Raw genomic sequence first — 24,862 nt, forward strand, 5'->3', positions numbered from 1 at the left:
TCCTGCAGTCACCACTAGGGGGCGCTCACTGCAGAAATATTTCTATTCTCTCTGTTGTCAATGGACTCAATATAAATACGCAGCAAGCTCCCCCTAGTGGTGGTTGCAGGTCATCACGGGAGACTTGTTTGAGTAAAATACTGCAGCAGACAAGACAGAAACTGATCAGGAGTGGAGACACCAACACCGGAGTGAACACGGGCTTACTTGTTGAGGGGGAACATTTATTTTACCTCTATATCAGATAAGTGGCATTAAAAAGTTACTGATCTCCGACTTGTAACTTTTAAAACACAATTAGATTGAAGTTTGTCACAAATGGCGTTTAAACCCCCCTCGCCTCTGTCCTGGGAGAGGATGTAGTATTATAGTGACGCTTCTCTGGCGGTGATTGCAGTGTAGGTGCATGGCCACTAGATGGTGTGTGTGAGGAGGTGTGTACTTGGGGTCTGCCTGTTCTGAAAAGAGGGGGCAGTGTACCCGCATTCACCATGGTCTAGTCTAAGGTCTGATAATTTCGTGAAAGGGTCAGGAGTTTGATGAATATGACTATGGTCTGGGGTCACATAATGTAGAGGTTTAGGGTCTGACCGTGTAAGAGGGTGGTCTGGGGTCTGATTATTAGGCTAAGTTCACGTGTGCCGGAGTCTCTAACTCTACTGCAAAAGGTGCCAGAAATCGGCGGAGAGAAAAGTCCTGCACAGAGAAATGTTCTCTCTGCCACCTTCAGTAAGAGAACAGCAGACACCCAGCAGATCCTATTATGGTCTATAGGGGCCACAGGGGCCATTGGTAAACTGCTGTTTTAGCATTCCAGCTCTTTGATGTTTGGTCCCCCGGAGGACCTGAACGACGGAGAGCTGGTGCAGGTGTGAACCTAAGGCTGGGAACACACTAGCATCGGTGTCCGACAGCTAGCGTCCGCAGCTAATGTCCGTGCAAGATTTTAGCATAGCTGTGTCCGTTTACATGTAGGATTTAGCTGTCCGCTTGAAAAATTGGACATCTTTGTAAACGGACACTAAAGGACATTACATAATATCCCATTTAAAATAATGCAAATTGTAAACGGACACAGCTAGTGTCCAATGCTAAAATCTGGCGCGGACATTAGCTGCGGACACCAACGCTAGTGTGAACCCAGCCTAACCTTAGGGGCCTGAGAGCTGATATAGGGGTCTAATCTAGGTCTAATAATTTAGCAGTTTGGTCTGGGTCTAATAATTAAGGGATAGTCTACATGGATTAAAATGGGCCGGATTTTGACATGGGAAGCCACGTCAGAATCTGGACCAAAATGCGCCTGCTGTGGCTAGCTGCAACTATCGCAGCTCACAACAGTCGCAGCTTTCCGCTCCGGATTAGGACCAAATGAATGGGCATAATCGGGAGGGAGGTGTCGCGAGGCAGATGTCCGCGGCCGAATCCGCCTGAAGAAAGGGCAGCTCGCTTCTTTTTTCCGCAAGCGGGAACATGCCGCTCATGGAAAAAGGAAATGACCGGCTCCCACTGATTTCATTGAGAGGCAGTTTTTTGAGCCAGATTCTGACGCGGATTCAAAATCTGGCCCATTTGACTCCTAAGTGGTCTGGTCTGGGGTCTGATAACTTAGGGGTCTAGTCTGGGTGTAATAATTTAGAGGCCTGGTGTAATTATTTCAGTATATAACAGTTTACTATGCTATTCCTAACCCTGTAGTGTGAGGGGTGACTTGTCGGCCTAGTTATAATTTTTTCACCTTCAGGTTCACACAAATCTAGTAAGTTTTCTTGTTCGGGGGTGTTGGGGACATCCCAGTGTTTTCTATAGGGCTGTTTCCAGTCACTTCCCTCTATAGAACATGTAATGACACAAAAGTCAAGGTTTATTAACAAATAAAACCTACAGGAGGAGCCAGAGAGGTCACTGTGAATGACACCCGTCATGTGCTATGGGCCACAATCATCCTCATCCACCCCATGAAGCTGTAATTGTCTGCAGACTATCGCACCCTGTGAGACTTCTGACACTTGGCTGCAGGCTACATGCTAATTACTCTGTCACTTTTGGGAGCGACCTACTGGACAGTGGAGATAATCACTTTGTCCAGAGGGTCTCTCCTCACTTTGTGGCTCTTACCATCCTCTTTGGTTCTGACAAATATCTGCTCGCTGCGGACCCCATCGCCGGCCCGTGTGAAGGCCAGCACCTGGATGCTGTAGTTGGTATATTTCTCTAGTCCGTCCAACTCCAGTAATGGTTGGGTTGTGGTGACATTTTTTATTTCACCGAGTTCTGAAAGAAAGAGACACAACAATAAGGAGGCAGGTCTGATACTAGTGAGTGTGATACTAGTGAGTGTGATACTAAGGAGTGTGATACTAGGGAGTGTGATACTAGTGAGTGTGATACTAGTGAGTGTGATACTAGGGGGTGTGATACTAGGGAGTGTGATACTAGGGAGTGTGATACTAGTGAGTGTGATACTAGGGAGTGTGATACTAGTGAGTGTGATACTAGGGAGTGTGATACTAGTGAGTGTGATACTAGTGAGTGTGATACTAGTGAGTGTGATACTAGTGAGTGTGATACTAGGGAGTGTGATACTAGTGAGTGTGATACTAGTGGGTCTGATACTAGTGAGTCTGATACTAACGAGTCTGATACTAGTGAGTCTGATACTAGGGAGTCTGATACTAGTGAGTGTGATACTAGTGGATCTGATACTAGTGAGTGTGATACTAGTGAGTCTGATACTAGTGAGTGTGATACTAGTGAGTCTGATACTAGGGAGTGTGATACTAGTGAGTGTGATACTAGTGGGTCTGATACTAGTGAGTCTGATACTAGTGAGTCTGATACTAGTGAGTCTGATACTAGGGAGTGTGATACTAGTGAGTGTGATACTAGTGGGTCTGATACTAGTGAGTGTTATACTAGTGAGTCTGATACTTATGAGTGTGATACTAGTGAGTCGGATACTAGTGGGTCTGATACTAGCGAGTGTGATACTAGTGAGTGTGATACTAGTGAGTCTGATACTAGCGAGTCTGATACTAGTGAGTCTGATACTAGGGAGTGTGATACTAGTGAGTCTGATACTAGTGGGTCTGATACTAGTGAGAGTGATACTAGTGAGTGTGATACCAGCAAGTCTGATACTTGTGAGTCTGATACTAGGGAGTGTGATACTAGTGAGTGTGATACTAGTGAGTCTGATACTAGCGAGTCTGATACTAGCGAGTCTGATACTAGTGAGTGTGATACTAGTGAGTGTGATACTAGTGAGTGTGATACTAGTGAGTATGATACTAGTGGGTCTGATACTAGTGAGTGTGATACTAGCGGGTCTGATACTAGTGAGTGTGATACTAGCGGGTCTGATACCAGTGAGTGTGATACTAGCGGGTCTGATACTAGTGAGTGTGATACTAGTGAGTCTGATACTAGTGAGTGTGATACTAGTGAGACTGATACTAGTGAGTCTGATACTAGTGAGTCTGATACTAGTGGGTCTAATACTAGTGAGTCTGATACTAGTGAGTGTGATACTAGTGAGTGTGATACTAGCGAGTTTGATACTAGTGAGTGTGATACTAGTGAGTCTGGTACTAGTGGGTCTGATACTAGTGAGTCTGATACTAGTGAGTGTGATACTAGTGAGTGTGATACTGTGAAGGTAGACCATGTCTATTCTTATTTTTATACATGCGTTATACTGCTTAAGAAATTATATTTTTCTTTGTGCAACGTTTATACATTAAGATGGCGCCTGTATCCAGTACCGCACCCAGATGCTGACGCACATGATCTTCATGTGGTTTACAAGAAAGACAGTATCATTTCCTGGGAACTCGAAAGCTAAGAGATGTTGAAATTTAACAGCCAATGACTGATCGCCAGTGTATTCGGATACAAGACGTATATGCTTACAGCCTGCCTTTTTCTTATCTTTCTTGCATTCCTGTATAAAAACTGTAACTTCCTCAATAAACCTCAGTTCTGTGTGAATAGGCATCACGCTCATTGCATGGACTGAGATTGAAATTGCATCAATGTCAGTGTTTATCTTTGTCAGCGCGCACATGCATGATTGATTTGGAGCAGGTGACTGACCACTGTAAGTGACCCGTATTCTGGCGGGGGTTCTCCCTCAACAATACTAGTGAGTGTGATACTAGTGAGTCTGATACTAGCGAGTTTGATACTAGTGAGTCTGATACTAGTGGGTCTGATACTAGTGAGTGTGATACTAGCGAGTGTGATACTAGTGAGTGTGATACTAGCGAGTCTGATACTAGTGAGTGTGATACTAGTGAGTCTGATACTAGTGAGTGTGATACTAGTGAGTCCGATACTAGTGGGTCTGATACTATTGAGTGTGATACTAGTGAGTGTGATACTAGGGAGTGTGATACAACACATTCATGGAAAAACCTCTGTGGCCCATTTTAATGCCTAAAATTCTATGCAGATTCTTATCTTAATACGTTTTTATATCAGTCCAAGCCCCATTTTCCTGATACACAGCTCCAAATCCCCTGCATACACTCAGAGTTACCGTTCACTACCAGTAGCCACCACTGGGGGGAGCTCATGAGTCTACTCCATGGCTCAAAATATAATATGAATATTTTTTCCCCTTACCTCCATCTAGAAGATTTGCCCAGAAGATAACTCTGAACCCCTGGAGGATGCCATTGAGGGCTTCTTTGGAAGGGGTCGACCATGAGATAGTTATTGTCTCCGGCGAGGTTGCAGCTGCCTGGACATTCTCTGGGGGGCGACTGGGAACTGAAATGACAACACATAAAATATATGTCCCCTCTCCAGCAAACCAGCAGCATTGTCCAGTCTGAATTACATCTCTGGCACCGCTCACCGCATACTGAGCATGTGCAGAAATATTAGTCAATCTAAACAATCTTAGCTGCAGTGTAAATCATGTGGGAGAGAATAATAAATAAGAGATTTATCATACAATGGTGCCATAGTGCCGAGATCGGCCTCTTAGGACTGCAGTCGCTCCCCTTACCATCCTCTAGCGTTGTGGTGATGAGTTCCTGAGACGATGGCCCTGTCCCGGCCCGGTTAGATGCCTGCACGACTACTCCATACTGAGTGAATTTCTTAAGGTTATCCAGTGTATACACCTCGCTGTCCCCGGTGGTGTCCACAGTGATTATATTAAACTGGTAGTTGCCGCCGGTGCTGTACTCACGGAAGCCAATCTGGTAACCGCGGATAATCCCATTCTGCAGGTGCTTTTTGGGGGCCTTATATTTAAAAGAAAAAAACAAAACAAATTGTACAAACTGAAATAATACTGCCATATAGTGCTCACATAACACTGCCATAAAGTGTTGAACTAACATCAGCCTATACCAGTCTAGTGTCAAAATAACACCGCTATATGGAGCTCAAATAATGCTGCCAAATAGAGCTTAAAACTGCCACACAGTGTTCAGATAATACTACCATATACTGCTAAAAAATATTGCCAACATATCTGGCTCAAATAATGTCAATATATGGTACTGAAATACTGCCAAATAATGCTCAAATAACGCCATATGGAGTTCAAATAATCCCCCCTATATAATTCTCAATTAATATAGTGCTCAAATAATGTCATCTGTTGCTCAAATAATACCACCATGTAGAGCTCAAATAATGCTGCCATACATAGCTCACATAATACCATCACACAGTGCTTATAGTATGCCACCGTATGCAGCTATAATGCTTAAATAATACTAACATCTAATTCTCAAATAATACCACCATACAATGATCAAATAATGCCACCATATAGTGCTCAAATAACACAACCAAGTGGGTGTTTAAGTACTGTAATACCATCAAATGTTGCTCTATAATGCTCAAATAATACCACCATATAGTGCCAAAATAATGCTGCCATATGGTGTTCAAATCCTGATATACTGTTCCACTGTAGACATGCAGCTCTCTACAACTTTTTAGTTAGTTTGGCCATCGCATTATTTTCGCTATCGCTGTTTGGGCGACTCACCTTCCAGGTGACCCTGATACTCTGTGAGGACACTGGATCCAGCTGCACCTCCTGAGGCGGGCCGTCCGGTGCTGCGAAAAGGGAGCAAAGATTTTATAGATCATAATGTAAAACCGTAGGAAAACCCACAGTGCGTTCTGCAGAGTCTCCTCCTGTTACAAGGGACTTTACGGTCATGGTAGTCCTGCAGTTCCCTAATCTCACCATTAGGTGGCAGTGTTGACTGATAAAAGGTTCACCTATAGAAAACACTGTCCATCCAATTATACAGATCTGACCACATGGCTGTACCGGGTGTATCTGACAACTGACACCCTGCTTTTTATCCTTATGAGTAGGGTATACAACCCCTTTAAGCCTGGAAGACCCCCTTTAAGTAAGCTGATTGCTGGGGTGCTGGATGTTGGACCTGTATTGATCTGGTATTGATGACCCAGCCTAAGGACAGACCATCAATATTTGAGTCTTTGAGAACTATTTGAGGCCAAGTCCTCTGCAGCCGTGCACACTCTGGTAACACCTCCTGGCACCGGCGCCCCTTACCCGCTTCCTCTGTAGTAATGGTGAGCTCGTTGCTGGCTTCGCTCTTGCCTATATGGTTTTTTGCATACATGCGGATGTTGTAGGTGGAGGACGGGTGGAGGTCGATGATGGTGGCCTGGTTTAGCTGAGGTGAGACGTCTTTGGTTCTCTGGACGGAGTCCCATGAGTCTTGTTGAAGGGAATAAGGAAGAAAAGATTCAGTCGCAAAGCAAAATCTGAAAAGTCTCCACAATACAAGACGACATACATGCTGGCAGGTGAGGGACACGGATGTAGCAGAGCTGACTTTGTCATGTGTGGGGTGGCATTAAATAATACTGTAGGGCGGTGTCCTGTAACCTGCTTTTACCCCATCATATTTGCTGGACTGCAGCTGCCGTGCATGATGGGAGTTGTAGTCTGGGGATCCTCAGCTTAGGGAATACAGCATTGAGGATAGAATATCAAGAAATAAGCTTAAAGACTAACTCAGCTCTGCTACATCTGTAGACTATATATGACCCAGTCTACGTTCTACGTAATTCACACTGTGTCTCCGCCCCGCACATGTACAGTATACTGTATCCAGCCTGCAGCCTCTGTGCAGTTTAATGCTTTATAATTCGATATTAAAGATGACTTTCCAGCTCTCCCCATAAGTCTGTGTAAGTAAATATGTCGTTAAATCCTCTGCATTGTTCCGTTCCTCTGTTATTCCACCTGGAAATGTATGACTAAATGGATGACTCTGTGGCTTTGTCCCTACAAGGAGTCTGCTTTGTTACAAACGTTCCGAAAAAAATCTCATGTTCATTTGAGTACAAGTTTTTGGGGTTCATCACTCAGGAATCTCCTGAGACCCCAAAGTATAATAAGTGGAGGTCCAGGGGAGTTGCACATCCTCTGTAAGTGATGGGGTTAACTCCGGCAGTTCTCCTGGACTTGCCCTTGGACTTCTACGTAATACCGGAATTTGTTGTCATCAGGACATATTAATAAAGTTGTTACAAAATCTATATTATTAAAGCAAATTTGAAGTAAACGATGGAAATGTTCTTAGAGCTAGAATGAGAGTGTTGTGGAGGGAGCGGAGGAGCGACGCTACGGCCCGCTGCACTATCTGGCGGCACAGTGCTTGGGCACGCCTGACCTATATGGGATTATCTACAGGGACTCGGCTTTACTGCTAAGCTGTATGTGCACAGATGCTGAGGCTGCAGTAATATAGTGTGTGACCCGGCAGTACACAGAGGCTACAGCTCTCCCAGTGGCGGAACAACAACTGTAATGTTACTCCAACTGCTATGGGACATTATACTATGTGGAGGGGCCACTATGGGACATTATACTGCATGGAGGGGCTGCTATGGGACATTATACTGGGTGGAGGGGCCGCTATGGGACATTATACTATGTAGAGGGGCCACTATGGGATATTATACTATGTGGAGGGGCCACTATGGGACATTATACTGTGTGAAGGGGGCTCTATGGGACATTATACTGTGTGGAGGGGCCGCTATGGGACATTATACTGTGTGGAGGGGCCGCTATGGGACATTATACTGTGTGAAGGGGGCTCTATGAGACATTATACTGTGTGGAGGGGCCGCTATGGGACATTATGCTGTATGCAGGGACTGCTATGGGACATTATACTGTATGGAGGGGCCACTATGGGACATTATACTATGTGGAGGGGCCACTATGGGATATTATACTGCATGGAGGGGCTGCTATGGGACATTATACTATGTAGAGGGGCCACTATGGGATATTATACTGTGTGTAGGGGGCTCTATGGGACATTATACTGTGTGGAGGGGCCGCTATGGGACATTATGCTGTATGCAGGGACTGCTATGGGACATTATACTGTATGGAGGGGCCACTATGGGACATTATACTATGTGGAGGGGCCACTATGGGATATTATACTGCATGGAGGGGCTGCTATGGGACATTATACTGTGTGGAGGGGCCGCTATGGGACATTATACTGTGTGCAGGGACTGCTATGGGACATTATACCTTGTGAAGGGGCCACTATGGGACATTACAGTGTATGTGGGGGTCAGGAAAGTGGGTGCTATGCTTTGTGGTGGCGCAAGTCAAAAGCCTGCTATGGGGCCCAGTCTTTGCTAGTTACGCCCCTTCCCCCACCACCCCTTTAAGACTGCAGTATGATCCTTGGCCTCACTTTGAAGATGAAGAAGTCACAAATATATCTGGCGGCAAGACGCTGTACCCTATATTCTGCAGATAGGAGTTAGGGGCAGGTATATGTGTAATGTACAGCACATCAGGTAGGTATAAGCCCCACTCCTGATCCACCCCCTAGTATCCTGACCGCACCTTCCTGTTGCCCAGGGCCTAGGAATGATCCAGATTTATGTTGATTGTTAGTAGCCATATATAGTGCAATTTTATAATTGTACAACTATAGTATAAAAAGTACAAATATATCTACCGGTATATATTAAATAATAATAATAGTAATAATAATAAATCTATACAATATTAAGGTGAGGGCGGCTTTAAAACCTTGCACCCTGGAGCTAAATGTAGTAGCAAGAAACAATAATACAGGAATTGTGGATTGTATATAAAATACCACACATAGGAGATACTAGTATACATTATATACGGATGATGCATTACCACCCATGGCCAGCAGATGACACCAGAGTACAATATTCTCCCTATACAATGTAACCATCATGTGAGCGCCTCCTGGTGACAATATACCAATACCTGATTTGTTTTTGCATTCAATATCATAGCCTGTGATTGGACTGTTGCCATCAAACCCCATAGTCCAGCGGAGGGCGATGCTTCGAGCTTTCACTTCTCGTATCTCAATTTCTGGAGGGTCTGGAGGTTCTGGTGTAGAAATGAGAAAGGATTAGAGAACTTGGAATTATACAAAGGGTTAAATGATAACGTTCTCCCTGCCTGCTGCCATCACTAGGGGGCGCCGATAGTCAGACAGTCTTATACTACACCAGATCTAATAGGTAGACAGTCTTATACTACACCAGATCTAATAGGTAGACAGTCTTATACTACACCAGATCTAATAGTCAGACAGTCTTATACTACACCAGATCTAATAGTCAGACAGTCTTATACTACACCAGATCTACTAATAGTCAGACAGTCTTATACTACACCAGATCTAATAGTCAGACAGTCCCGCCATGTCACTTCAGACTGATCATAACCATGATGTTAGTCTGATATGAATAAAATGCGAGTATTTGCTTCTCCAGTATACACTGCATCAACTCTTTGTGGTCAATATTAATAAACTGAATTGTTCCAGACTATACCTCTGACCTCTGCTTCTACGTACCTTGTACTGTGAGCTGGATGATTCCTCGATCTTCTCCAAAAGAATTAATGGCATGACATGAAAAAAATCCTGAATCCTCCCGGACAGTGGGCAAGATCTGCAGAGAACATATAAGAGCTGTGTGGAGGAAGATAACTGCAGACAAGTACAGAAATATCTCAGGAGGACCCGACACCCATCTCTGGAGGACCCGACACCAGATGGCAGATAACAGAGATGTCGCCTATCCCGACCCTTGCCGTACCTGCAGTATAGACAGCACCTCATCCCCCACCTCTTTGGTGGACACCTGGTAGCGGGACATCTCGGGGACATTTATCATGCGGTCCTCCTTCTCCCAGCGCACTATGATGGGCTTCTCACCATGGGCCGTGCAGTTCATCTCCTTCTTTTGGCCTTGAGTGGCCAGTGTGGTGTTAGGGTAGGAAATGATTCTGGCGGGAACTACAAGGCAAAGGCAAAAAATACATTGAAATGTGAAAATATTAGTTCTAAAATAGTAGATTGATAGAAATAGAAAGATAATGTATGAGATAGCATAGATAAATAAGAGATAGATATGAGAGAGATAGATAGATAGATAGATAGATAGATAGATAGATAGATAGGAGATAGATAGATAGATAGATAGATAGATAATAGATAGGAGATAGATAGATAGATAATAGATAGGAGATAGATGATAGATAGATAGATAGATAGATAGATAGATAGATAGATAGATAGATAGATAGGAGATAGATAGATAGGAGATAGATAGATAGATGATAGATAGATAGATAGATAGATAGGAGATAGATAATAGATAGATAGATAGGAGATAGATAGATAGATAGATAGATAGATAGATAGATAGATAGGAGATAGATGATAGATAGATAGATAGATAGGAGATAGATAGATAGATAGATTTTATTTCAGCAGTATGACATCACATATATATACTGTATATTTGGCACAGTATGGGGACATTATATGGTGACACTTCTATGGCGGCCATCACAGCTCCTATGGGGTTTGTCTCTCTTTCCCATAATGCCCGCAGCAGACATGGAGGACACAAGGATCGGTTTCTGCGCCTACGCTCACTATATACGGAACAGCGCTACATTTCAGTCTCGTCGTAGTGAAGAGACATAATCAAGTAAATGAATATAATTACTTGTGGGGAATAGTAATGGTCGCTGACATGACCTTTTCACATGTCACATGCGTGTATCGGGGGATGTGACACGGTGTCAGCATCATGCAGGGAAATCATGTTGGATCTCAGTGAAGAGCTTCTATAAGAGCAGCTTACTGATGTAGCAGAGCTGATCATTGTTATATGGGATATAGATGTCCCATACAGAGCATGTTACTGATACCCTATACAGTGCCCGCCGCGGAAACTGCCCATACCTGCCCCTTGGTGGGAAAAGATATGCCAGTAACACATGTCCCCTTTCAATGCCTACTACAAATGTCCCCATAAAGTTATAATTGAATTTCTTTTACATGTGTTTGGAGAATGAACCTTCACTGCACTACCAGATTTGCCCTGTAGTGGTCACTGTAGAGGCACAGAGCAGCCAACTGCTTTCTGGACGGTTGCAAATCTAGTTTCTGCACATGGCTGCTCATGTAGTCTCATACAAAAACGGATATAAAGCTATATTATATAGTAATAACTATGAAAATTGAATGAAAGCTGCTGTACAGGTTGTCACCCAGCTTTCCCAGGAACAGATGGAATTAAAAGGAAGGGAATACGATTTTAAGCAGCCTGATTGGCTGGCCTCCAGTTTCCTCTTGTTGCAGTCTTATGGTGATAATTGGCATTAATCAGACACGTGCTCGTAGGCAGCCCCAGCTTCGTCTGATGGGGGTGTTAATAGGGATGGCGGTGATTGGTTGGCCGGTGAGATGGCGAGATCTGATTGCGTGTGTCAGGGTGAAGGCCGCACAATCCGGGATCATATCTCATTCACTTTGAAGCCAGTTCAGCTCACATTATGGGGAAGTAAATTGATTTAATTGGCACCGTGAATGTGAAATAAACTGCGGTGTAGCAGAGCAGAGTTTGTTACAGAGAAGGATGTGAGGAGAATGACTGTGAGGGAGAGGAGGCCGAGAAGTAACATGAAACTTCTGGGCCCCAATGAAAAATCTGCACCAAGACCCCAAATATAATGTATTGTTTATAGTACTGGTCTCCTTCTATTGGGAAGAGACGCCTTACTTGCCCCTTAAGGGACTGTGGCTGACAGAATGATGTGGGCACTGTGGCAGTGAGTATTATGGGGACACTGTGACTGTAGGTATAATGGGGCTCTGCGAGTTTGTTATCAGGGCACTGTTACTTATGTTATTATGTAGGCACCGCGGCTGTCAGTATTACCGGGAACTCTGGCTGACAGTATGGGGGCTCAGTGGCTGTTAGTATTATGGGGGAACTGGGTCAATGAGTATTACGGAGGTTCTGTGGTGTTAGTATTATGGGGAACTAGGACTATCAGTATTATGGGGGCACTGGGGCTGTCAGTATTATGGGGGCACTGGGGCTGTCAGTATTATGGAGCGGTCAGTATTATGTAGGTAAGGTGCACAAAGCATAGTAAAATATCAACAGTTTCGCCTGAGCAGTTGTGTCTGTCATTGCACCAGACGCGCTCGCTCAGACAATCCTACAATATGTGTGGGGTTACAGTATATTGTATTATGCCTCATACTGTTCCCAAATAACCATACAGTGCCCAAATACAACCGTACAGTACCCAAGTAATACAACCATGGAGTATACAAATAACCATACAGTGTCCAAATAATACAACCATACAATATACAAATAACCATACAGTGTCCAAATAATGCAACCTTATACTATACAAATAACCATACATTGCCTTTATAATACAACCATACAGTATACAAATAACTCTACCATGCCCTAATGATACAACCATACACTATACAAATAACCGTACACTGTCCTAATAATACAACTATACAATATACATATAAGCATACAAATCATATACTATATAAATAACAGCACCAAAATAATACAGTCATATAGTATACAACTAACTATACTATACAGCACCAAAATAATACAGTCATATAGTATACAACTAACTATACTATACAGTGCCAAAATACTGTACCATCCTATCCTAAGGAATCCCACTTTTTCCGAGAAAATTATAACGATAACAAACTTATTCAAGAATTATTGTTTGATCCACCATTTTTGCTGCAGTCATTGCTTTGTTTTCCCAAATCGGGACAGTTCCAAAATAAAATTTCTCTCTCCCTGCCACCACCACTAGGGGGAGCTCAGAAGCTTACAGCATACTGTGTTTTTATAATAGAGTTTAGTGTATAAACATGAGGACAGGGGGAGGAAATGTTCGGCTCTCCAGCTGTTGCAAAACTACAACTCCCAGCATGCATACTTGCTCTACCGTTCCTGGAACTCCCATAGAAGTGAATGGAGCATGTTGGGAGTTGTAGTTTCACAGCAGTTGGAGTGACGGAAGGTTGCTGAGCCCTGCAGTAGGCAGTAAAATCCTACGCTCCCCCTAGTGGAGTCTACAGGTAGCCAGAATTAGATCTAACTTGAAAAAAAAAAAAAAAAATCTAAAATAAAAAAATATTAATTTTAAGCTTCTGATCCAATTTTTTAAAAAATTTTTGAGCTTTTAAAAATGATGTTTTTTCTCTCTTTTTCTTGGATTGCGTGATGTAGATGGGAGCGCGGAGCGGCCGGGATGTATCTGTGAGTTAATCGCCCTGATATAACGGACTATAAGCTGGCAGAGCACTTCACACATGCATTTGGCAGAAAGCGTACATTTGTAGAGACAAGGCCGGCGCACGCCTCGTATATTAACCAATACTTAATGGACTGTTCAGTCGGGAGATCTGGCACGGGGCACCTCTGTCAGATGGCGCGGCCGCTGCGTACTATAATATGGAGAACCGCACAGATGCCGCTAATCATCGCTACAACCTCCGCCATTATTACAAGATTTATCGCTATTACACACCATTTGTATTCCCAATGTTCCCGTCAAAAATTACGTCCCAAATAAAAAATAAAAAACACAAAAAGCCTTGAATAAATTTTATTACAAAAAAGCAGGCCACTAATACGCTACAGCACCAGATAAGATGCATTTAAAGGGGAAGTACTGCTAAAGTGATCCCTTTAAGGGGGTATTGAGACTTTTACAATCACTTTTCACTATGTTGATGCATCAAAAAATAAAAAATGAAGCAACTTAAATAGTTGTGAAAAAATAATAAAATTTGATTTGTGTATACAACTCCTGTGCAGGTTGATGCGTCTCCATGGTTACAGACTACAAACAAAACTTGTGTAGTCTGATCTTTCTTCCTCCCTAAAAATTTGTCTGATCATGTTTTCCTCCATACACGGTGCTCCCTCCTATATCCTATACATATTAGAATGGATCCATCAGGGTATATTGAATTTCCATTGCGCTTTACTGTAAATTGCCCCTTCTCCAATCAGAACTTGCGCGTAGATAAAAGTAGCTAAAGAAAAGAGAGTAAACATCAGGGTTGGATATAGAATGAAGGGTGGAGACGAGGGAGGAGCTCAGTGTTGGAAATGATAGACATAGGTTTATGGGCCCACCAGGTAAAATGATTCTGGGTGCCCAACCTCCAAAAACCCCAAGGAAATAGACCATAGTCCCCTATAAATTTGGGTGTTCTCTGCTGGACCAGTCTTGTACTAGAGTCTTGGCCTACCCGAGGATCCTCTGGTACACTGGTGGGCCAGTCCAATGTTGGAAGAGTCGGAAGAACCTACTACAGACACCTGGTACGGAGACATAATTACTAGAGATGAGCGAACACTGTTCGGATCAGCCAATCCGAACAGCACGCTCCCATAGAAATGAATGGAAGCACCTGTGACACTGACTTTGCCGGCGGCCGGCCGGCGTCACAGGTGCTTCCATTCATTTCTATGGGAGCGTGCTGTTCGGATTGGCTGATCCGAACAGTGTTCGCTCATCTCTAATAATTACCAAGATGTGTTCATTCAAGCCCCATCCTGGGGCCACCATCAGCCTACCAGGTACTGCCCACTTTGAGGCAGAATTTCGTAAGCCCAGCTCCCTTTTTTGGTCCAAACCAAATTTTTTGGCAAATTTGGGATTCTTGGCATCGACAGGGGAAGAGGTGACGGGGCAATTAAATAACTGACAGCCGCACTACAGGGATTGAGAATTCAGGCCCATTCTGAAATCATTGTCCTGTGCTTATTGTGGGAGTAAAGTCCAAGTATTTACATAAGGAACACATAAGACATCTTAAGGTCCGATTCACATCTGGTTTCCATTCAGAGCATCCGCTTAGGGATCCCCTGTATGGAAACTTAATCCGCATGAAAAAGTGGTTCCCTTAGAAAACCTGCAGACCCCATAGAATATAATGGGGTCCGTATGGTTTCGCTCAGCTTCTGCGTGAAGAATGCGGAGAGAAAAGTGCTGCTTACAACGCTTTCCTCTTTGACAGTAAAATGGAATCCCCGAACGCAGATGTGATCTGATCCTAAAGCTTAAAAAAAAAAAAAAAATTTTTTAAATTATAAAAACAAAACTAATCAAATAAATATAACAATATCTATGAAAGTATATAAACGTGATAATGCAAAAAAATCAAAAACATTAAAAAAAAACCTAAATAAATAAAAAATCATCTATAAAAAATAAAAATTTCGATATTGTAAATATATTATTGCACATGACTGGGCTCGGAGGCGCTTCCATAATGCGATTCCGCTAGATAAGGATTTAAGCGACCCTCTTCGCCAGACTCCAGAATCTGCATCTCCCTCCTGTCTTTCAGCCAGAAGATTAAGGTATTTCGCAGCCTTCCCACTTCAAAGAGCCTTTGTAGTGATAAGTGAAGGCGCGGCGGCCGCCACTACAGTCAGTTTAGTTAAACTTTGTTAAATATTTAATATGAAAGCGGCGTGACCTCGCTCAGATATCAGCCCGCGCCTCTCTGTACCCATGAAGGGATACATCTGCTGCTTATTATCTCACATAGGGGAATGCAGATTTCCCCTTCATATTTGCACAAGGACGGGACTAGGGGAAAAAAAAAGAAAACACCAAGTATTAAAATTCAGAGGATATAGAACCTGCCCATATAAATCAAAGCTAGGCTTTACTACAGTGGGCCACAGGGTCCGCTCACAGGACTGGGGTCTGTAATATATGTGGGGGGCTGTATTTGTATAGGGGATCTGATTGGGGATCAGTCTCTGATTATGGGGACTAGTCTGGGGTCAGTCTCATTTTAGAGGGTCTAGGCTGACATCATTATCTGATTACCAAAGGTCTGTAGTGTACTAATTTAGGGAGTCTGGGGTCTGTAGAGTACAAGTTTAGTGGGTCTGAGGTCTATAGTGTACCAGTTTAGTGGCTCTTGGGTCTGTAGTATACTAGTTTAGGTGGTCTAGTCTGGGGTCTGTAGTATACTAGTTTAGGTGGTCTAGTCTGGGGTCTGTAGTGTGCTAGTTTAGTGGGTCTGGGGTCTGTAGTGTACCAGTTTAGTGGCTCTTGAGTCTGTAGTATACTAGTTTAGGTGGTCTAGTCTGGGGTCTGTAGTGTACTAGTTCAGTGGGTCTGGGGTCTGTAGTATACTAGTTTAGTGGGTCTGGGGTCTGTAGTGTACCAGTTTAGTGGCTCTTGAGTCTGTAGTATACTAGTTTAGGTGGTCTAGTCTGGGGTCTGTAGTGTACTAGTTCAGTGGGCCTGGGGTCTGTAGTGTACTAGTATAGTGGGCCTGGGGTCTGTAGTATACTAGTTTATGTGGTCTAGTCTGGGGTCTGTAGTGTACTAGTTTAGGTGGTCTAGTCTGGAGTCTATAGTGTACTAGTTTAGTGGCTCTTGAGTCTGTAGTATACTAGTTTAGGTGGTCTAGTCTAGGGTCTGTAGTGTTCCAGTTTAGTGGGTCTGGGGTCTGTAGTATACTAGTTTAGGTGGTCTAGTCTGGGGTCTGTAGTGTACTAGTTTAGGTGGTCTAGTCTGGGGTCTGTAGTGTACTAGTTTAGTGGGTCTGGGGTCTGTAGTATACTAGTTTATGTGGTCTAGTCTGGGGTCTGTGGTATACTAGTTTAGTGGACTTGGGGTCTATACTGCACTAGTTTAAGTGGCTTAGTCTGGAGTCTGTATGTTACAGTTTAGATAGAGGGAACTGGAGGATAGGACTAGTAGTAGTGGTAGATGTGCCACAGGATAGGCCATGTGCCCTCAACCAATCTACCGAGCCCACTTCTCAGGCAGGACACCGACGACAGGGGCCTGCAGCACTACCAGGTGGTAGTAGTTTTCCCTGGGGCGCTTCCAGTTGGAGAGGAGACCTTTCTTACCCTGAGCTGGTGTGATGGTGTTAGGGCCCTGATGGTAAGGCAGGAATGACTCAGGAGGCAGAGAAATAGATGAACTTTACTTTTGGCAACTATAACTGTGAAAATTGGAGCTCCCCGATGGGGTTAGTAGTCTCCCATGGCGCAGTAGGCCCAGACGGCCCAGACTTGGTCTTGAGTGATGCAGAGGTGTGATAAGGTCCCAGTGTCTTATTCTCCCCATCTCAGGGCTGTCTTGATGAAAGACTTGGGCTCAATCTTCTCCCTCAGGGGCTGTCTGGAAAGTGTTGGGTCTCCATGTCCCAGAGATAAGTCACACTGTCACCAGTACAGATTAGACCACTCAACTACTAAGGCCCCAATGGTTTCCTGGAGACAAAAATCTTCCAGGCCACACTCAGTGGCCTGTGATAGGCCAGGGCTGTACCAAGTATGGGGAATCCAGAGAGTGGAGGAAATCAAACACATACCTGCCAACCTTTGAAGAACAGAAAGAGGAATAAAATGTGCGGCACACAAAGTGCGCCATGGTAAATTTAACTCCGCCCACTTATGTTGACTCCGCCCATTTTCGTTCATTTTTCATGTGACAATAATAGCAGGAGCCCTCTGGGATGCCGCATGTCCTCTATTAGCGGATCTGGTCTGAGGTCATCGTTTATGGGGTCTGTACTATATTTTGGTGTCTGTCCTGGGGTCTGTATTTGATTTTTTGAGGGTCTATTTTAGTGTCTTTATTTTGTGAGGGAGTTTCTAGCCTGGGTTGTGGTTTGTATCTGGGGGTCTGGACTGGGTCTGTATTTAGAGGGCCTGTTCCAGGTCTGTATTAATAGGTCCATTTTGGGGTGGATGTCCTGGACTGGCTTAGGGTCACCGTCACTGAGCGGTGGATTGAGGCCGCCCCTCACACTCAGGCAGAGAGCAGGTCCTCTCCCTGCCAGCTCTCTGCCTGCTAAAGACGCCCCCTCCGCTCCGCCCGCTCCTCCGGGGGGGAGGGGGGGCGGTTTTCTGACATCCGCTTCAGGCGGCAGAAAGGGTGTATGTTTATTTAAGGAGTATGGAGTCCGTATTTACAAGGTCTAGTATGAGGTTTTATTTATTTAGAGGACCCGAGATGTGCTCTGTATTTATTGAGTTGTTTTGGTCTGGGGTCTGTATCTGTTTAGGGGGCACTGGGTATGGATTTTGTGGGTCTGTTTGTGTATATTATTATTGACCATTTTCGTTCATACCAAACTTTCCCAAAAACATATGACCAAATTAAATATGACTTCACAGATTAGGATGACCCAGGGGTTTGCATTTTCTGGGAACGGGGATAGTCTTCCAGTGCTGTATGTGCGGGGTCGGTGCAGGGTCAGGGCTCCCCTTTATGTGTCATATTGCACGAGCTTCCTTTCCGCTTCGGTATCTCTGCAACTGAACGTGTGCAGTGCATGCTGGGAAAATGCTGAAATCTCCTCTGGCAAGAAAAAAAAATGAGCATAGAAAAAAAAAGTAGTTTTTCTTATTTCATTTGTGTCACTCATAGCAGAGGCTGCGGTGCGTGCGTCTCCTGCCTCCTGCTGGCGGCTCGTAGGAAGGGTCACCTTGTGGTTGGTATTATGCAGGATCAATTAATGGCTGCCGTAGTGCGCAGTGCAGGGGTGAGCAAGACCCCCACCTCAAATAGTCAGGAAATTCTGAATATTGTAATAACCGGACTGAGGGATGAATGTTGCAGCTAGATGTCCCAAACTCCGGCTAGGCGGGGAGGGAGGCAGCAACTGGATCGGCGCAGTATGGCAACCTACTGTATCATCTGTTTCTCACCATTATAAGAACTCTGCTGGCTGAATCCTGCTCACAGCTGAGGGTTCGTACATGTGTAGCTCGTGATAAGTAGTTAGTGCAAATTACTGTAAGGGTAAGTTCAGATGGAGATTTTGGTCTGGAACCTGAGGCGGCCTTCCGGACCAAAAGCCTGGTAGCCGCGACTGAAAGCCAGTGCACAGCACCGGCATCCAGCCGCGCAATCCGCACCGGATTAGGCCAAATGAATGGGCCTAGTCCAGAGAAGGCTTCAGGCTGAATTGCGAGGCGAAACGGTCTGAAGAATGAGCACCTCGCTTCTTTATCCAGGAGCCGGAACAAACTGGCTCCCAGAAAAAAGACCTGTGCAGTTCCCATTAATTTCAATGGGAGCCATCTTTTTGGTCACGATTTTGAGGCGGATACGGCCTCAAAACTCTGACCAAAAAACTCTGTGTGAACTTACCCTAAGTGAGCGATCTGTCTGTGGTGTAAAATGAGGCGGTAGTTTCCCCAAATGACAGCCCACCGCCATCTAAGGGGGTGTGACAAGCAGGAGAGGGTCACGTGATTGGCAGAGGCAACGCCCAGCTGTTAATTTATTCTTCGCTATCTTCCTGTCACATGACCATGTAGGAGAACAGAATTGTAAATCTAGTATATTGGGCTATATTCACACAACCATCCATCTAGCTTTGTAACTGATGGACAATCCCTTTAAGCCTCATCTACATGAATCTGGAAGACTCCTTTAACTGACGGTAGGAATGAGGAGTATTATTGAGGCAAAATCTGTCACAGGGCCCCCACCGACCTTATATTGATGTCTTCAGTCACAAAGGGGTTTTCTGGAACACATGGTCAGGCTGCAGCTCAGGTCCGTTCATTTGAATGGGACTGAGATGTTGCAATGTCATGTGACCAACAGATATGATGTCACTTCCTGAGAAAAAGAAAGCCACATTTTCTAATCATGGATAACCCCTTTAAATGACATGGGGTGCTTCACTGGCCATGTGATGCCACATTCATTGGTCACATGACCTATACGATACTAAGCACAGTCACTGTACAATGTACGGCACTGTGAAGAGGCTGCGATACTCACTCAAATGCTGCGGCCTCCTAAAAAGCTGATCGCCATCGGTCCTGTGTGCTGGACCTCCAGTGATTTCCAAGGACCTATCCTAAGTATAAGGTCTGATTTATAAATCATGGAAAATCCCTTTAAGCCCCATCAGCCATTAGGGTCTGGGAGTCCCTATTACCTCTGCACCCCCATACCCATGTAGGCAAAAATGGAAGCGGAATTTGAGGTGGACTTACACCCCAAACTTCTCTTACACTTCCATCCCTCTGAATATTCAAAATCAGAGAGAAAAAAACCTTTTACAAACCAAGCACTTGTTGGACATGTAACAGTAGGATCTCACAAGTGCCCTCGTCTCAAACTGAAAACTCTCAGAAGTCAAAACCAAAATTTCCCAAACTAAAGAAATGGAATTAAACTGCATTTACCTCCGAATGGGAAAAAAAAAAGATGGAAAAATGGATCCCATGGAAGCCTCAAAAATATCAAATAAAAATATAAACCAATATCTTACACCTTAATCCATCAAGGAAATCCATCTCCAGGTTCCTCCGCAACTAGTACCAAGACCTCCGACCTCCGACACAATTTATTGTACTTTTCCAGAATAACAACTTTATCAAGACCACAAATAGGAACTGACGGCGAACCTGTAGTTTAGGTTATGGTTCCATTTTGGTTATTGTTAGTCTTGTGGGCCCTGGTGCCAATTCTTAATAGTCATGGTTACGAGTGCGGAGGAGTTTAATTCACCTTAGTGTGGTTAGGGGAATCTATGGGTTTCCCTGGTTTATGGGCCAGATGGAAGCTGCAATCTCAGTACTGATGCCAGTGCTTATGGGCCCTCTAAGGATCCTGGGCCCCGATGCGACTGCACCCTCGGCACCGCCTCAAGTTATGCCCCTTCCCCTCCCTGTTTCTTAAATAAGAAGCTATTGATATAACCATTATTTTATTATGAATGTTATCCCAATAATAATTGTATTTTTTTTTTAATTTTCAGAATAAATTTCCGCCTTATGTACAGGCTCGTGTAACCAAACCCAAATCATGTTTTCATACAAATGACCTGTCCACTATACAGACAGTATGTGATCTGTGGACGCAGCAGCCGCCGAGTGCCGGAAGCCCAAAGTGGACAGGGAGCATGTGCAACACCGCTGTGATAAAAGTAATAGGACCTGCGAAGCAGCCGCGTCCACTAACGTTGCTTCCAGGGAATTGCAGTGCCGCTCCTATGGATAGGTAATCAGTATGATAAATTTACATGGGGCCGGTAAACCCTTTTAGGCTAAGGCCCAAGATGGTGTAAAAACGCCACGGATTACAGCCACTGCAAAGTGGATAGGACTTATAGGATATAAAAACACTTGCGCTGTGACTTCCAAAACCGTCACGTTTTTGGAAACTGCAGCATGTCAATTACTCAGAAATGCTGGCGGTTTCCCTATAGTTACGGAAGCAGAAAGTCTGCTGAGGAAAACTCTGCGGGCTTTCGGTGAAAAGTGATGCTGGAAAAACCACAAAGTATTTCCTCCATGGTTTCTCTGAAGCAGTTTTCTGCTGCGACTTGGCCTTAAAGTCTTCAAGCCTTTAAGAAGGATTGCACAAGATGGCAGCGGTTAAGTCAGTTTAATCCAGCCCAAAAAGTATATTACACCATATTAGACGATAACAATACAAAGTATTAGTAGTATATACACAGTACATATACTGTATATATATGTATATGGTATCACGATAAATATAGGCATGTCATGGCAGACGTACACACAACCCATCCCGGCTACTATGAAATAAATGGTTGCGGTTCTTACTTTTAACCGTGAGATACATGGACTTGCTGACGTCAGCTCCCACATCATTGCTGACCTTGCAGAGGTAGTATCCGCTATCTTCCTCCAGGATGTGCTTAATGAGTAAGGAGCCATTACTAAGGAGTTGTATACGGCCATTCAGAGCGATGGGCTGAAACTGAGGAACTCCAGCACCTGCGGAGACAGACATACATGTACACATTATTAAAGGAGGTATCACAAATGGTTAATCTTCTACTCATCGCGACGTTTCTGTAATGTCCCGGTACTGCTCGTCCCATTCCCTTTAATAGTCCTTGCAGACCGAGATGGTATGGACATTTGCATATGAAGTAAAGAGGTATCTCCCCATTCTTTCCTATATATTTAACATAGATATTTATTTCACAAGAGCCAGCACACAGGGGGTCTATTAATTCCCCATCTTGTGGATGTTTTGTGAACTGCACGTGCCTATACTTTTCATTTTAATTTCTGTCTGTGATTGCATCATCCTAGTGTGTGTTAGGATTGGGACCCGCAGGGTTCACTCTCTGCGCACAGAGCCACCTGCGGTTCAATCTAACCCTCGCCCTCATGTAGTGAGGTGTCTGGAGTGTAAGTCCAGCTTTCGGCCTACTGAGCATGCTCAGACCTATTGGACCCGCTCACAGGCTAAGTGCCATTTCTCACCCACTGGGCATGAGCGGTGAGGTCACTACCATCGCCCCTACTGGGCGGGGACCTCCCTTTAAAAAGTGTGAGCCGACGCCGGCCCGGCGCTCACACTCTGAATCAGATTGACTGAAGTTGTTAAATGACAGTAGTTCAGGGCTAGGCTCCAGGCAGGTGTACAGACTAGGCCTCTATGTGGGGTTTCCTTAGCCTCTATCTACTCTGTAGTTAGTACCCTGTAATTCCTGAACTGACAGCTCTATACCAGGGTTAGGAGCAGTAGACACTGTTCCAGCCCATAGAGTTGCAGCAGGTTTGGGCTCTTAGCCTCTTTCACTCTTACTCTCCTGGCTGTTGCAGGAGCATGTTTAGTTGCGGACCTGAGGTGACTGTTAACCCTTGGCAGCCTTGCTGTTTCAGCTGTACATTGCACCTGTCCAGTGAGGTTAACTGGCAGGGCTTTCTTGCAGCGTGTTCACATTTAGTATTGCGTCACATATCTGCCAGTGCAGCTTAAAGAGGACCTTTCACCATATCCGGGCACAGGCAGTGTTATATACTGCCGGAAAGCTGAATTCAGCGCACTGTCGGCTTTCCTGATCTGTGCCCGGTGTGAAGAGCTTACGGTCCGGTACCGTAGCTCTTCTATGGTCAGAAGGGCGTTTCTGACCATTAGCCAGAGACGTCCTTCTGCCTCGCAGCGCCTATCGCACTGTGCTGTGGAGCGGGGAGGAACGCCCCCTCCCTCTGCTCACACAGCTCGTCCATAGACGAGTATTATCAGGAATTCAGCGCACTGTCAGCTTTCCGGCAGTATATAACACTGCATGTGCCCAGATATGGTGAAAGGTCCTCTTTAACTGGTAGAAGACTATTCAGACATACAGCCACCCACTATTGGGCCTGTGGACCTCGCTGCAGTGTCTTGCAGACTAGAGGTTCTGTTGCTTAAAATATTATTTATATATATATATATATATATATATATATATATATATATATATATATATATATATACAGAACCGTAACAGTGTGCTAATGTAAAGGAGTGTCCAGGATGATCAGGTGACCTTCAGAACCAATCAAGCTCCCTTGATTGGCCTGGAGGAGGAGTTGAGTTACAGCTCTCTATGGAGAGGGTTGGAAACCCTGTTAATCGGTGTGGGCAGAGATCTGCACATGTGGAGCAGAGTTGGACATATTAGCCAAGCATCAGTGCACTTCAACCAGAGATGTCTCTTCCTCTGTGCTAAAGATTCTCCTCAGAGAGTGTTTTCCTCTGAAGTCCCAAGTCTGCAAGTACTAAAGTATACTGACCTGTATCCATACATCTGGGAACTCCGCATGTATCTCTATACAAGTACTAAAGTATACTGACCTGTTATCCATACATCTGGGAACTCCGCACATATCTCTATACAAGTACTAAAGTATACTGACCTGTTATCCATACATCTGGGAACTCCGCACGTATCTCTATACAAGTACTAAAGTATACTGACCTGTTATCCATACATCTGGGAACTCCGCACGTATCTCTTTGCAAGTACTAAAGTATACTGACCTGTTATCCAGACATCTGGGAACTCTGCATGTATCTCTCTGCAAGTAAGTCTTTGGGACAAATCTATATGTAAGGAGCCCATATCTAGTCTGACAGAACTTGAGGGTCTCCCGCTGTCAACACCCCTGTTTCCTCTTCTACATACGTGTACCCAGTTTGTTGAGGACTAACCCCTTGGATACAGGCCATCTTTACAAGTATATCCAAGTTTAACTACCCAAGCAACTACTAGTTAATCAAGCCCAAAGTATTTGTGCTCCAAGCTCCATCACCTGCTTAACTGGACACTACCTGCAGGGATAACAGAATTGCATATGAAGAATTACTCCTATCATCTGTATATTTGTATTACCTCGTCCTGCTAGTAAAAAGAGCAGCGACTACCTCCGAGACCTGGTTGTCATTGTCAGGTACCATGTGGGGGCGGGTAGTCGGGGACATCAAAAAGGCTTTGTGCACATTTGGGATCAAGGGCCTCTCTACAAGCCGGTCACATCTGACATACTACCCGTGACATCAGTCCTGACCCTCCTGAGTGTTACATTTCCCGCTCACACATCCAGAGCTGCATTCAAAATGCTGCTGGTTTCTGGATACCAAAAGAAGAAAGCTGTGCCTTGTGGGTACTCAGCTGTCAGGTTATATGTATTCACCACTAGGGGG

The 24,862-nt window shown here is 44.5% G+C and overlaps 1 protein-coding gene across 4 annotated transcripts in view; it reads right to left on the reverse strand.

The window, feature by feature from the left end:
- Window positions 1-24,862, reverse strand: part of DSCAM (DS cell adhesion molecule) — a 338,268-nt gene that overhangs the window by 133,066 nt on the left and 180,340 nt on the right. For all 4 annotated transcript variants that reach the window (XM_075263534.1, XM_075263535.1, XM_075263532.1 and 1 more), the window contains 9 exons: window positions 21,982-22,155; window positions 10,135-10,334; window positions 9,891-9,987; window positions 9,290-9,418; window positions 6,557-6,724; window positions 6,014-6,084; window positions 5,015-5,255; window positions 4,627-4,773; window positions 2,119-2,274 (listed from right to left, as the gene is read on the reverse strand). In XM_075263534.1, coding sequence (XP_075119635.1) covers window positions 2,119-2,274; window positions 4,627-4,773; window positions 5,015-5,255; window positions 6,014-6,084; window positions 6,557-6,724; window positions 9,290-9,418; window positions 9,891-9,987; window positions 10,135-10,334; window positions 21,982-22,155 — 1,383 coding nt within the window. The remainder of the gene's footprint in view (window positions 1-2,118; window positions 2,275-4,626; window positions 4,774-5,014; window positions 5,256-6,013; window positions 6,085-6,556; window positions 6,725-9,289; window positions 9,419-9,890; window positions 9,988-10,134; window positions 10,335-21,981; window positions 22,156-24,862) is intronic.

The sequence above is a fragment of the Leptodactylus fuscus genome, chromosome 2 (assembly GCF_031893055.1).
Source record: "Leptodactylus fuscus isolate aLepFus1 chromosome 2, aLepFus1.hap2, whole genome shotgun sequence".
NCBI lineage: Eukaryota > Metazoa > Chordata > Amphibia > Anura > Leptodactylidae > Leptodactylus > Leptodactylus fuscus.